This window comes from Lissotriton helveticus, chromosome 12 (assembly GCF_964261635.1).
Source record: "Lissotriton helveticus chromosome 12, aLisHel1.1, whole genome shotgun sequence".
Taxonomy (NCBI): domain Eukaryota; kingdom Metazoa; phylum Chordata; class Amphibia; order Caudata; family Salamandridae; genus Lissotriton; species Lissotriton helveticus.
The window spans coordinates 828,773,441-828,785,933 of NC_136073.1; the positions used below are offsets into that span (position 1 = coordinate 828,773,441).

General features: G+C 41.3%; 1 protein-coding gene across 2 annotated transcripts in view; it reads right to left on the bottom strand.

Moving 5' to 3' along the window:
• Positions 1-1,294: 1,294 nt before the first annotated feature.
• LOC144798897 (scaffold attachment factor B2-like) overlaps positions 1,295-12,493 on the bottom strand; it is a 42,437-nt gene continuing 31,238 nt past the window's right edge. The window contains exons 15-18 of one of the 2 annotated variants that reach the window (XM_078669992.1): positions 10,953-11,087; positions 10,433-10,475; positions 4,497-4,606; positions 1,295-1,704 (exon numbers count right to left, since the gene is read on the bottom strand). In XM_078669992.1, the coding sequence (XP_078526118.1) occupies positions 1,557-1,704; positions 4,497-4,606; positions 10,433-10,475; positions 10,953-11,087 (436 nt within the window). In that variant the 3' untranslated portion in view covers positions 1,295-1,556. The remainder of the gene's footprint in view (positions 1,705-4,496; positions 4,607-10,432; positions 10,476-10,952; positions 11,088-12,493) is intronic. The other variant, XM_078669993.1, reaches the window with a different exon arrangement.

The window sequence follows — 12,493 nt, forward strand, 5'->3', positions numbered from 1 at the left end:
GAGACCCCTTCCTTTACTTCTGTATGTGCCAAAGGTGCATGTGTAAAAGGTCTTTGCAGTAGAGGTTTGTCCTTGATTTTTATATGCAGACCCTGTATTGACTGAGGAGACCGATCTTGCACCTTGTTTATAGTTCTCGTTTCCTGTGCTTTTCTGGTAGATGTAAATAAGCCCCTCCATTACATCCCAGTGAGCTCAATCATAGCAAGCTAACACAGACGGGTATTGGCTATGTCAATCATTGGCCGATTGCCTTGGAAATGTGCAACTGCCAATCAATTTAGATTGCTTAGGTGAATCACTGGTTTGGGAATTTGCTTTTTTCCTATCAGTAGATCCTTAGCACCAACTGGTCTTCCTTTCTAACGTCTCATGAGAACTGGTCCTTTGACTTCCGTTACACAGTAGGTCTTATTTAGTCTGCATATTTACAACAAGGGGTGGTGAGGGACAGAGTCTCTGAATTAAGCAGAATACTCTCACCCTGTCAAGAGATCAGGGCTAGATCCAACACCGTTTTTTAGCTCACTGCACTATCCCAGTTAGTCTGCAAGCACCATTTTCTTTGAGTTTCTCCTACCGCAGGTCCTACAACATTCACTGCGCCATGCGCGCCTTTATTTTCCAAGCAGCCCGGGACAATGACATCTGCTTCTTTGAAATTAAACGGAGTTGCACTTAAGAGTTTCAGCCATTGGCATTGTAAATGACAATGCCCTTTATTTGTGGTACTCAAAACAGATAAGGTAAACGGTGAAAATGGCAATAGCTGAAACTCTCGCAAATGCTAGACATATTGCATTGCAAATGCTTGTGTGTTTTGTTATTCTAGCTTTGACCAGGTCTTTAAAAATTCTCTGCATGACATACCATACCCTTACAGGAAATGGAACACGGAAGAAAGCTGAAATCATGTACGCGAGGACTGAAAGTACACTCCAAATATTTTAGGTATTAGTTACAATGCTGTCTATGTAAGAAAAAAAGACCCATGGATTCCACTGTACTTGGCCACCACAACTAATCTATTTTAGTTTAATTCTAATTATCTCAATTTTATTAACCCATTCAAGGACTGCTAGTGACATACTAAATGGGTTTAATTTACATAAGGTTAAAAAAAAAAAAAATCGCAATTGCATTTGTACATTACAAGAGAAAATGAAGTTGGGAGAAAGTGCACAAACTTGATCAGTTTGAAAAAGCAGTTGCTCGAATAATAAACTTCATAAAGGCAGGTCAAAGGAGTATGAAAGTAGTTATGAAGTTTTAAAAATGTACAAACAGCCTGGTGTCAATTTTGTGTTTTATGTAGGTGAGAAACATTTACGAAACAGCAGGGATACCCACGGGCATGCAGGATACAATCAATTGTAAACCTTTTATTTACTAAAAATGGAATGCTTAACAAAAGTTTCAACTGCAGGTTAACAATACCACAAAAGCTAGCTCACGTTCTTAAAGGCTTTACAATGGCAGGTTAAAAAAAAAAATCCTTCGGGCCAAAGAATTGCACAAAATCGCTCCAAGATTAAAACAAAAACGATTTAAAATGTTCAATAGCGGCGGGTGAAGCGAGGGTCACTGGGCGGAGTCGGTGCCGTAAAGCTTCCGGGTACTCCACTACTCGGCAATAACTCTTCTTGTCGTCCCATTGTTGTAGATATCCCCTGTGAGCTTTCACCATGTCCAAAGCTTGTATGCCTTAAAAAGAAAGTAATAAATGCTGAGTAACATTGTAAATCCAGCACAACCTCAAGAAGCAGCATGCCAAGGTAATGACTAGGTAACTACGGTTTCACCCAAGCAGAATCTTAAAATGTAGAGGTTTTGGTTTGGAAACACCCCAGGATCAAGTTAAAAAGTACAATTAGGACATTTGAAAGGGTCAGTTCCCAGGGTATACATTTTCAATCCATGATTTGTAACAGATCATCAAGTTTACCAACTTTTCTAGATTTGCCTTCAAATCGGGTTCAGTAGTTAGCCATAGCAGTGACTTCTGCATCTACTCCAGTAGCCACTTATCCTCTTTCAAACCCTCTTCCCCAGCACTTGATTGGTGTTACTTAGATGACTCAACATCACACTGCTGAATACAAGTACAATTAGAATATTATATCTTAAATCAACCTCACCCACCAAAATAGTCCCTCTTTCCCTTAATCTCAGAGTAGTTTGATCATGTGGAGGACATGTTCCTGTAGTAACCTTTTCCCCCCCCGTCAATCGAAAAATAAAACTTCCCATTTTAGTGCAGAAGAGGAACAGAATTACTCTAAGTTGACCTCCACATAACACAAAAGGTACGAGTAATTTATAGTAAGGAAGGCTTTGAGTATGATGTACTGGTCCATGTTCAAATTGCACAATTAAAAACTATCAGATGGCGCCAAGTTACAGACTTGTACTGAGACGAACAAAAAACCGGCAACCTTTCATGGAGCCTCAGGCCGATTTGAATGCACCAATGCTGTATCAGAGCAATCTAAAGTACATCTCACTTCTTCGGAAGTATCAGCACAGAAAATGTGGATTGCATGAAAGTATTCACAGGTCTTCAAACTACTCGCTCAATGTCAAGCGTTGACGGCATCTCATAGAAGCTTCAATCCACAGAATCTCCTTTTTTTTAAATGTACTTGCTACTTCAGGACATGAAGTGGGCTGTGTTGCCGAAACTTTAGAATGCATTGAGTTCTAACTGGTACTTCAAGTCTTTAGTAGCCTCTCACATTCGTCCCCAATTGTAATAGGGTCAATGCAGTTTTGTCGCAAGGATTTATTTTATGAATGTTGTCGTAGTCTTTTAGGCAATCCAGCAATACTTTTCACACTTCAGAAGCATATCACCTGCTTTCTCCATTAACACTTTTGAAGATGGACCTCAATTGTCCAATTAAAGAAGTCACATTTAGACTGGGGTCCTCGACTTTTTCCACACCAAAGTCCAAGGTAGAAAAATGTAGAAATTTAGCCGTAGAGCAGGTTCAATCTTACCTATCCCTGAACCGGGTTAGGGCCCAGACATGAGAACAAAAGTTTTAAAAGGATGTCCAAAGAGGTATAGTGGTAGTTATAATGGATTGGTCAGGAGCAATCACTGACCACATTAAACTTGCTTAGAGTAAAATGACGTACCTCCCTTTTTTCTCACACTAGGGCTCCTCTATCAAACGTAAAGTCTCATCCAGAGTGCAATATTATCCAATGAGGACGCGAGTTCTATATGGACGATTAGGCACTCTTCAGGTAAACTGGCAAGCTGTATAGAAGACTTCTTGTTTTCATTTAGAATATCCCATTTCCAAGATACCAGCTTCCACTATGCTCCGTCTTAGCCAGATAGGTAAATAAGTGATTGGTACACTTTCAAGTGAGTGGAGCCAATGGCGATTTCGCAAAAAGAGACTCCAGAAATGGACCCAGCAGACCCATCGAATGCAATACATGCTTCGTAAAAATGCCTTCCACTCAGTCCCAAAACCAAATTTTGAACTCTAGCAGACTGTTCCAAAGGAACACCCGAAAGACTGGTCTATTCACGTTATTTTGTTCAGACTGGTGTAGTCTCCTACTCTGTATCTTTACAACACTTCTCGAAAGCAGATTTGGTATTTTGTTGGGGCACCCATCTCATAACTCAAATGCTTATGACCGTTCATACTGCAACTAGTTAGGCGTTATTTCTTTAGATGACCAGTACCCTACATGAGAACCTATTATGTAGACTTTCCAAAAAACCTATGAAAAGGACTACAATTAATGTCACCCTAATTTCAAAATATCAAGATTCTTATCAAGTGAATGAGCAAATTCAAGAAACCTATTCTGAGACGTACTGTATTGGAAACTCACAAACAAGCAGTGATCAAAGGCGGAAACGATCAGAACAGCATAAGATTTCAAAATGAAGGAATAAAACACCATGATTAAGTAGAGCTGAAGCCATGTAAAGCAAGTGCAATATCAAGCTATTCAAGTGCGTCAGCAAATGATAAGTAACAAGCATATCAAAATCAAGTTGATATAAAAGTTCAGAAACATTAGTTACAAACAAGAACACAGGACAGGGATATAGTTTGAGGCTTGCCTTTGAATGCATTGCGGAGTTCACAAATGAAGAAGGTCAAGTCTACATTTGTGAACCTAGTCACAAAGATGTTGAAATCTACTGTTAAAGAAGGACTTAAGTCATGGTGATCAAACTTATTTTAAGATGACCAATGTGATAAAGCCATCTGTGGCATTTCTACCAATTTGAAGCTCAAAAATATCCAGACTGCCGAACGGAAAAAGAAATATGATGCATTAGAACAAGTGCAATTGCATATGCAAGAGGAATGTTCTATACACCTAGTGAAGGTATACTACCTAGCAACTGTGTACTAGTTATTGCAGATTTACCTTCATTTCTTTGTATTTAGGATTAAAATCAGTGGCATGAGAAAAAGCGAGGTGTGGTTTTAACACTTTAGAATGAAACCAGTACTAACCTGCCTGTTGACTGAATTCCTCTAGATTCACTGATTCTTTTGTCGGAACCAAAACTAGACCACCCATCGCGTCCATGACGTTCTGTTGCTCCATGACGATCCGCATAATGCTGAAAAGTAGAAGTGAAGTAGGTTCCTCAATTTGATAATCATGCATTCAAATCCAAAGGAGCTACACCTTTTCAGAAATACTCAGGTGGCTTTCAGGTCTGTTACGACTTATACCCAACTGTTGCATTGTCCAGAAGGACACAGATTTGTTAAGAATGAGCATAAGACAGTATTTCTGTTTTGAGGGTTTGAAATAGCCGCTTCTAGGTCCACGGCTGGTCTTGCTGCCTGCACAGGCTTCCGTTTCTCCAAGATGGCCCCTGCTGGACAAATACTGCACGTTCCTTCAAGTATAAAGGCCCCCTTAGAAAGAGTTCAGATCAATAATCCGCCATTGAGGTACATAACTGTACGGTAGTGTACAGATTGCTTAAAAGGCCTAAACAGGACTACCTGATATTTCAAAGGAGTATTGTCATGGAGGCACCATACCCCTAAATTACAGTTCTATCTGGACCATGTCTCTGCTCAACTAAGCCATCAAAACAAGTCCAAATAAACTGGCAAAAAGCAGTTGTTACTACCAAAAAGGTGTAATTTACAAAGATCTACAACAAAATCAACACTAACCTTAAATTCTCAAGATAACCTCACCCTCTAAATGTTTTATAACTACTAAGTTTCAAGACCACAGGCCTGGACTGGTTGAAAAAAAAATGCATTATACTTCCATAAACATGGCATCAGCAGATTCAGTAGATTAAATGCCAGAAGGACAGTGAAGCCCTAATATTTAACATTCTTAATTATCGGTTGACTGGAGGACTTGGAGTGGCTTTTCAACTTCACTAAATCAACTAAGTTCTGGAAGCCATAGAGGGTGGCAATTGCACCATCTTATTCTCAAATGGCATAAATGTCCATAATAAAAAGGGAAGTAGAGTAGAAATCAGTGCTGCTTCAAATCACACACAACAGTGCCAAGTTAGGATTTAAATAAATAAGAAAAAATCTTAAAGGCAAAGTAAATGTGTCATACATATCTTGATCCATTTAGGACTTCTAAACACTTCCACATGGTGAAATGTATCACAAGTATCTCTGGCCTGACACAGATTTCCCCATGACATTTTTTTGCTTTTGTCCACTGAAAATGCGTTATGTAGCGCCTAAACTGCCTGTGGATTGGCTGAGGAGTAATGTCTTTTACCCCATGCGAGTGCCTTAATAGAGATAGCCTTAATAGTGATCACTTGCGGAGCCTTAATCGTACTTGCAGAGGTCGACTATCTCAACTGGCTGGTTTATGATTTGTAGTCATGCAGGGATGGCATATTTTCACCTTAAATATCACAGGCTAACTGCATCCACTACTTTCATGCCACATAAGGAAGAATCCAAACTGGGATAATGTAACAGTTAACAACTAATGACCATTAAGTTGCTGCAAAAAGATGCTGGCAAGACCATTGCCGAATATCAGTAACTGTCTACACTGAACTCAGCTTTGACACCAAGCAGATTAAACAAACAAGCCAAACGAGTAAAAAAAAAAAAAAAAAAAAAAAAGACTGCTGTAATCAACCACTAGAGAAGAATTCTAGATAACAGACTGATAGGTTAACCGCAATCTGCTACCTCGTTTAAAAAAATACATGCCATTTTGGGCCTTTATCAGTAAGTAGAGAGGTTTAAAAAATAATTATAATTCCTTCTACTATCATGAGGAAGTTTACTCAAATGGACTCCCACGAGCAGGTCTGTTCAAATGCCTACTGATAGTGGCTGTAGATAGAAGTAGTACACTTCTATCTCCTTGAGCAAGATTAACAAATCATACATTTTATTTTGGATAATCACTGAATGATTATAGTTTTTTTAGATTGAGCAGAGCCCCAAAGTACGCCAGATCGAGGATATAAAAGTAAGCCACAAAGCTCAAAGAACGAATGAGTAACACTGGAAGGTGCAAAGAACACCCAAATGACCCATCAAAATAGTGGAACCATTTTCCAAAAGAATGGTTAGATCTTTGCCGGAAGCAAACGAAAGTCGCATCTTTTTATGGCCTTGTGAGGGCCATAAATTGGAACCATTGTCAAAAATCAGTAGGCTGAACGATGCATCTATTCTTGGTCGAACTGGCTATAAGAACTGCTACAAGACCATATCTATAGCCATGCAAGTCTGACAAGCCGAATGCTGAACCTAGTGACTAAGATTATTTTCTTATAGCGGCCACCACACCGTCCAAATACGTTTACCACGGTTTCAAAAGCTCAGTGACCGTAAAGAGAAGACCTGGGCACAAAACTAGGGAGGAATGTTCAGGCGATCACTGCAACGGTCCAGGTAAGAAGCAAAACGATACCCCTCCCAAACAAAGTTTAAATGCACAGGTGTACTGTAAATTCTGTGTGAAGACTATTTAAACAGTTTACATCAAACAAAATCACTTCGTCCTGACTGCATATGAAGTTTTAGATAGGCAAATAAAAAAACAAAGCATGCCAACCTGCCCAAAAGCAAACTCTTTATGACATGATTCTAGGATCGGTGGCACTTTATAACATCTCAGTAGCAAAAAAAAAATCATACGGAGATGGCCAAAGACCATGCTCTTGATTATCGTAAATTAGAGAACACCCCCCTTTTCTCAAATCAATGACAACCTAGACCATAAACCACCACTAGCAGTTTTGATTCACGTGAGGACTGAGATTGAGGAAAACCACATACTCCCTAATGTAAATACCCTATCCCTCCTTCAGGAATCCAAGTGCTCATTGAAACTTTAAAGATGCGACTCCCAATGCGCTTTTCAGGAGGTGCCATTACAAGTATGTAACAAAGGTCAACTGAACCTGTACAGTGTTTAAGAGAATCTTCTACTGGTATTATTTACAAGGACACTTCCCTAGAGAATTAGAGTTTGAACTTGGTTGGGAACATACCTGTAGCTGAAACCCACCTATGACCGTGGAAAAAAGGCCAGTTAGTGAGCTGGCTTAGGATCGGATACGGTACCTTAGCTTCCGGGCCCTGCTAAGATTTAACTTTAGCTCGACACGGAGCCAAAGAGAACACATTCAGATGGACCGAGTGACATTGGGTGTGGTAACGACAGATCAAAACCGCCTTAAAAGCTTCTGAGTGCTCCTGGCTTGCTACGGTAGATTCTTTATGAAGTTAGCTCCTTTATTAAGACTGTTTCTGCACCACTGGATCCAGAGACTTTGACGCAGCACTAACTGGCAATGCTGCATAGCTCCAAAAAGAGGTTTCTCGAAGAATACTTAAAATAAACTTAGAAATCAAGTTTTGAGTAGACAGCTTTACTTCTTGTTTCAAAGACATTTTAAAAAGAGTGGGTGTTACTGGTCAATGTTTTGTCCTGTTGTAGATCCTAGTCGGTATACTGCTGAGACGAAAAGTAATGTTCCAACTTGATAGGCAGGACGTGCTGCAGGAATGTATCCAGGTTAAATAAAAACTACGGCATTGCTCGTGAAATTAAATACCAGCTTACTACACAAGGAGATTCGTTGATCAGGTGGGATGCAGTAATTTAATGACATTCTAAGTGAGACATTCTTGGTCCAGGATAGTATCAACGCACAACTACATTCGTACGACCTAATGCCTATATTCTAAAAGCACAAAGGGCCCAGGGTTCAGTAACTTCAGTTTCACAATTTACAAGCTGAACAGAATGAATATGCTACTTACCAGTATGCATCTGTTCTTGGCATGTAGGGCTGCTGATATTCAAATCTATAGCATAGATCGCCGCCTAGTGTTGGGTCCGGATGATTGCACATGTTTGTCCTGGAAGAGTCTTCGAAGTATCACGAGATAGGTGGCTCCTCCCCTGGACTACAGTGCGCATGGGCATCGACTCCATCCCCAGATTGTTTTTAGCCATTGTGGCGATATGAATGTCAGCAGCCCTACATGCCAAGAACAGATGCATACTGGTAAGTAGCATATTCAGTTCGAGGTATGTGGGCTGCTGAATTTATATCTATAGCATAGAATATATAGCAGTCCCTCCATTAACAGCGGCCGCCTGTGCCAGCTGCAGACGTTTGAATAAGTGTTTTTAGAACAGCCTGCCCCACAGCTGCTTGGAGTGCACATCTACACAGTGCTTAGTAAATGTGTGTGGGGTAGACCATGTGGCTGCTCTACAAATTTCTTCCAAAGGGATATTACCAAGGAAAGCCATGGAGGCCCCCAACTTGCGGGTGGAGTGGGCGCTGTGGTCATTCCGAAAGGGAGGACCTTGAATTGGTAATGCTGATTCTGAATGGTGAATCTGAGGTATTTACTGTGTGATGGATGTAGTGGAATGTGAAAATATGAGTCTTTGAGATCTAACGTTGCGAGGAAATCCCCTTGAAGAACCTGCTGCAACGTGAGCATGTGAAAGTGTTCTGAGAGAATGTACTGGTTTAGGGGCCCGAGGTCCAGTATGGGTCTGAGGGACCCGTCCTTTTTCGGGATTAAGAAGTACAGGGAGTACACTCCTGTGCCTCTGTCTTCCACCGGCACGAGCTAGATTGCCCCTTTTTGCAGCATGACGAGCACCTCTTGCTGCAATAAGTGCAAATGCTCTGTAGACATAGGACGGTGCCTTGGTGGGATGTTGGGTGGAGTGGACGTTAACTCCAGACAATAACCGTACTGGATACGTTTTCTGACCCACCTGTCTGTGGTGATGGATTTCCAGACTGGCAGGAACTGCTGGAGTCTCCCCCCGACAGGTGTTGTATGGTCGGGGGGCAGTGACCATAAGTCTGGTTGCGTTGACCGGGCCTCGAGCACCGAAGAGCCACGCGACTCCTCTGGGTATCCGACTCGGGAACTGAGCCGGAACAGAGCTGGGCACCGAACGCAAACAATACCAACGGTAAGGGAAAAGGCCTTCGGGCCTTAAGGAAAGTTTTTAACGATTCCGATCTTAAACAATCTGGGGATGGAGTCGATGCCCATGCGCACTGTAGTCCAGGGGAGGAGCCACCTATCTCTTGATACTTCGAAGACTCTTCCAGGACAACAATGTGCAATCATCCGGACCCAACACTAGGCGGCGATCTATGCTATAGATATGAATTCAGCAGCCCACATGCCTCGAACATGTGAATCTGAAGAGATACAGAGTGAACACGTTCTTGAGTCCATGCTCAGCGAGAGGATTAGACACAGAAGACTATTTCAGATCCACCTACACAACAGCACAACGTAAAGCAACTCAAAAGATCCACACTTCAAAACGGTTGGCCCAGTTACGTCAACAAATATCAAAACTGAAGGCCTCTGGAAGGGGGTTGGGTTTAAAAGGCTGAGCATCCGAGCAAACTAAAGACTGAAGAAGCCAAGTACAGAAATGCTCAGCACCCTTTTCCATCTATCAAGCCAGCATTATCCAAGGTGGCCCAGCTCTCACTCCATTTCACCAACAGTATGCACAAGTAGCACAGAGCCCACATAAATCAATGGGATAAGATTACAGAAAGATTCAAGGCAGCATTATTCTAAAAAAAATGAAAAATGGACAAGTGCACTTGTTCAGAAAGTTTTTGCACCGAACTGATGCTCACACTGCAATATTTTTTTCTGATAATGTCGCCCTCCACTTTTCACATAACGTAGTAATGGAAGACTTTAAGCTCCGTGCTAGTACATACGAGGATCCTCAAGTGGGAGTAGTCCAAGTTAAGGGGGCTATATTTAGTTAAATAACGGACCATGGAAAACAAGTTGGAACATATCAGAAAAGTACAGCTGTTGCCATTTAGGATTAAATTAAAAATGGAATTACCGTCGCATACAGCCAAGGCTCACCCAAAACTAACAGAAATATGAAGAAAACTGTTACTTACTTGACTATCTCGGTCTGTCAAAGAAGATCGTGAGCTTTCGCGCCTAGGTAAAAAAAAAATTGACATTATAATAGAATGACATTTACAGTTTTTTTTTAACAGATCTATGTTGGTCTGCCATAGCAAAGACCATAGTAATGGCCAACCAAAGTACTTAGTCATCACTAGTACACTGCCAAATGAAGTATACCACTCAATGTGCCCAGTGCAAGAAAATTTAAGTTTTTTTAAAAAGGTAAACCATATTCTAGAGGTACAAATCACATGGTTGTTACGTGCAATATAGTACTGGAAACTACCAAAGCAGTTAGTAGCAGCCACCAAGATGGAAAAAATGTTCCCAGTGTGGTATAACCACCACTATAGATGGCAAGTTCGTTATATTGGAAGTCCCTGTAGCCATTCAGGTTAATTACTGTTCTCACTAAGGTGAGAATTATAAATTATTATATTTTTTTTAATGAGCATATTAGTTAACTTTGGCAACCCTGAGTTATTTGCAAGCAAGAATCACACCAACCTGTCAAGATCGTCTGGATATCTACTGCGATCGCCTCTGTGATCATAATCATGAAGACGATCTGAACGGCTTAAATCAGAGCGGTAGCGGTCATCCACTGCCATCCGCTTCGCCTCTGGCCAATAATCATCACGCCTGAAAAAGAATTCAAAAGGTTTACTACTGGGCCTTCATTTTAGTCTTTAAATAAACACAAGATACACCCCTACATTCGACGTCTAGTCACAAGCTTTGAAATTGGGTTTTCTAAAGTAAGATATACTGCCATTCAGATTCCTGCACTCAAATCTCATTCCCCAGCTCTAACTAACCTGCCTTAAAATAACTATGCCGGGTAACGATAGACAGTTTTTTTGCAAATGCAGTGTTTGTCAATCGTAAACAAATCAAGAAAAAAAAAACTAGTGCGCTGCGAAAGCTAAAACTACTGACAAAAAATAAAAAGGCCTCTTCAGTCACACGTTCATGAAACTCAACTGCTCCCTGTCCCTAGCCACCTCAGTCAAATCCTTGGGCATCTCTCTTGACAACCGACTAACTCTCAACGTTCACATCAACAACTCTGCCAAAGGAGCCCTCCTTACCCTCCGTAACCTTATGAAAATTAAGCCCTTCATCCCAATTGATGACTTTAAACTGGCAGTCCAATCGCTTGCTCTATCGCGCATTGATTACGGCAATGCCATCCTCACCGGAATTCCCAAAACCCACCTGGCACCTCTTAAATCTGTGCTCAACCTCGCAGCTAGGCTTATCACGGACTGCAAACGATTTGACCACATCTCTCCCGCCCTTAAATCCCTTAAATGGCTCCCCATTGAAGGTAGATCCACATATAAAACCGCCTGCATTACGCACAAAATCCTCCACCAAAACACACCGGCATACCTCTCCAATAAACTGACCAAAGCAGGCTGCACGCGATCACTGAGAAGCTCCAACACCCTCCTACTTATTCCCCCCATTCAGAAAAAGAATTCCACTCAGTCACGCTCATTTTCAGGCAATGCCCCACTTATTTGGAATGCCCTCCCTAAAGACCTCCGCTGTAACCAGTCCTACCCCAGCTTCAAAAAAGAACTCAAACTTCTTCTCCTTAATAAATACTGGGGTTTCTAATCCCTCCCTGGTAGCCTCGCCCCTCTGCATCACCCCACCTATCTGCTCTGCATACGACTTGTGACCATCCCGCCTGGCCAACTCCCTTTCCTTCTATCTGACCACCTTACCTCCCCTCCTCATGACAGTCAGTTCTCTTGCATGTTTTTGTATACCTAAGTGAGGCTTCCCGCCAAACTGTGACCGCTATTTTGTAGGACTCATAGTGTCTAGCAATTGTTTTTACTTTTTTATCTAGATGTCATGTATCCTATGTGGACTTGTTCTTTTATTATTCCGTTGTCTGTGCTTATACACACTGTACCTGTATGGAAACACCTTGTAAAGCGCTCTGATACTCCTGGGTCCAGCCAGCGCTATATAAAACCTCTTAAATAAATAAATAAAATAAATAAACTGAAAGGCAATGGTAAAACTTAGCA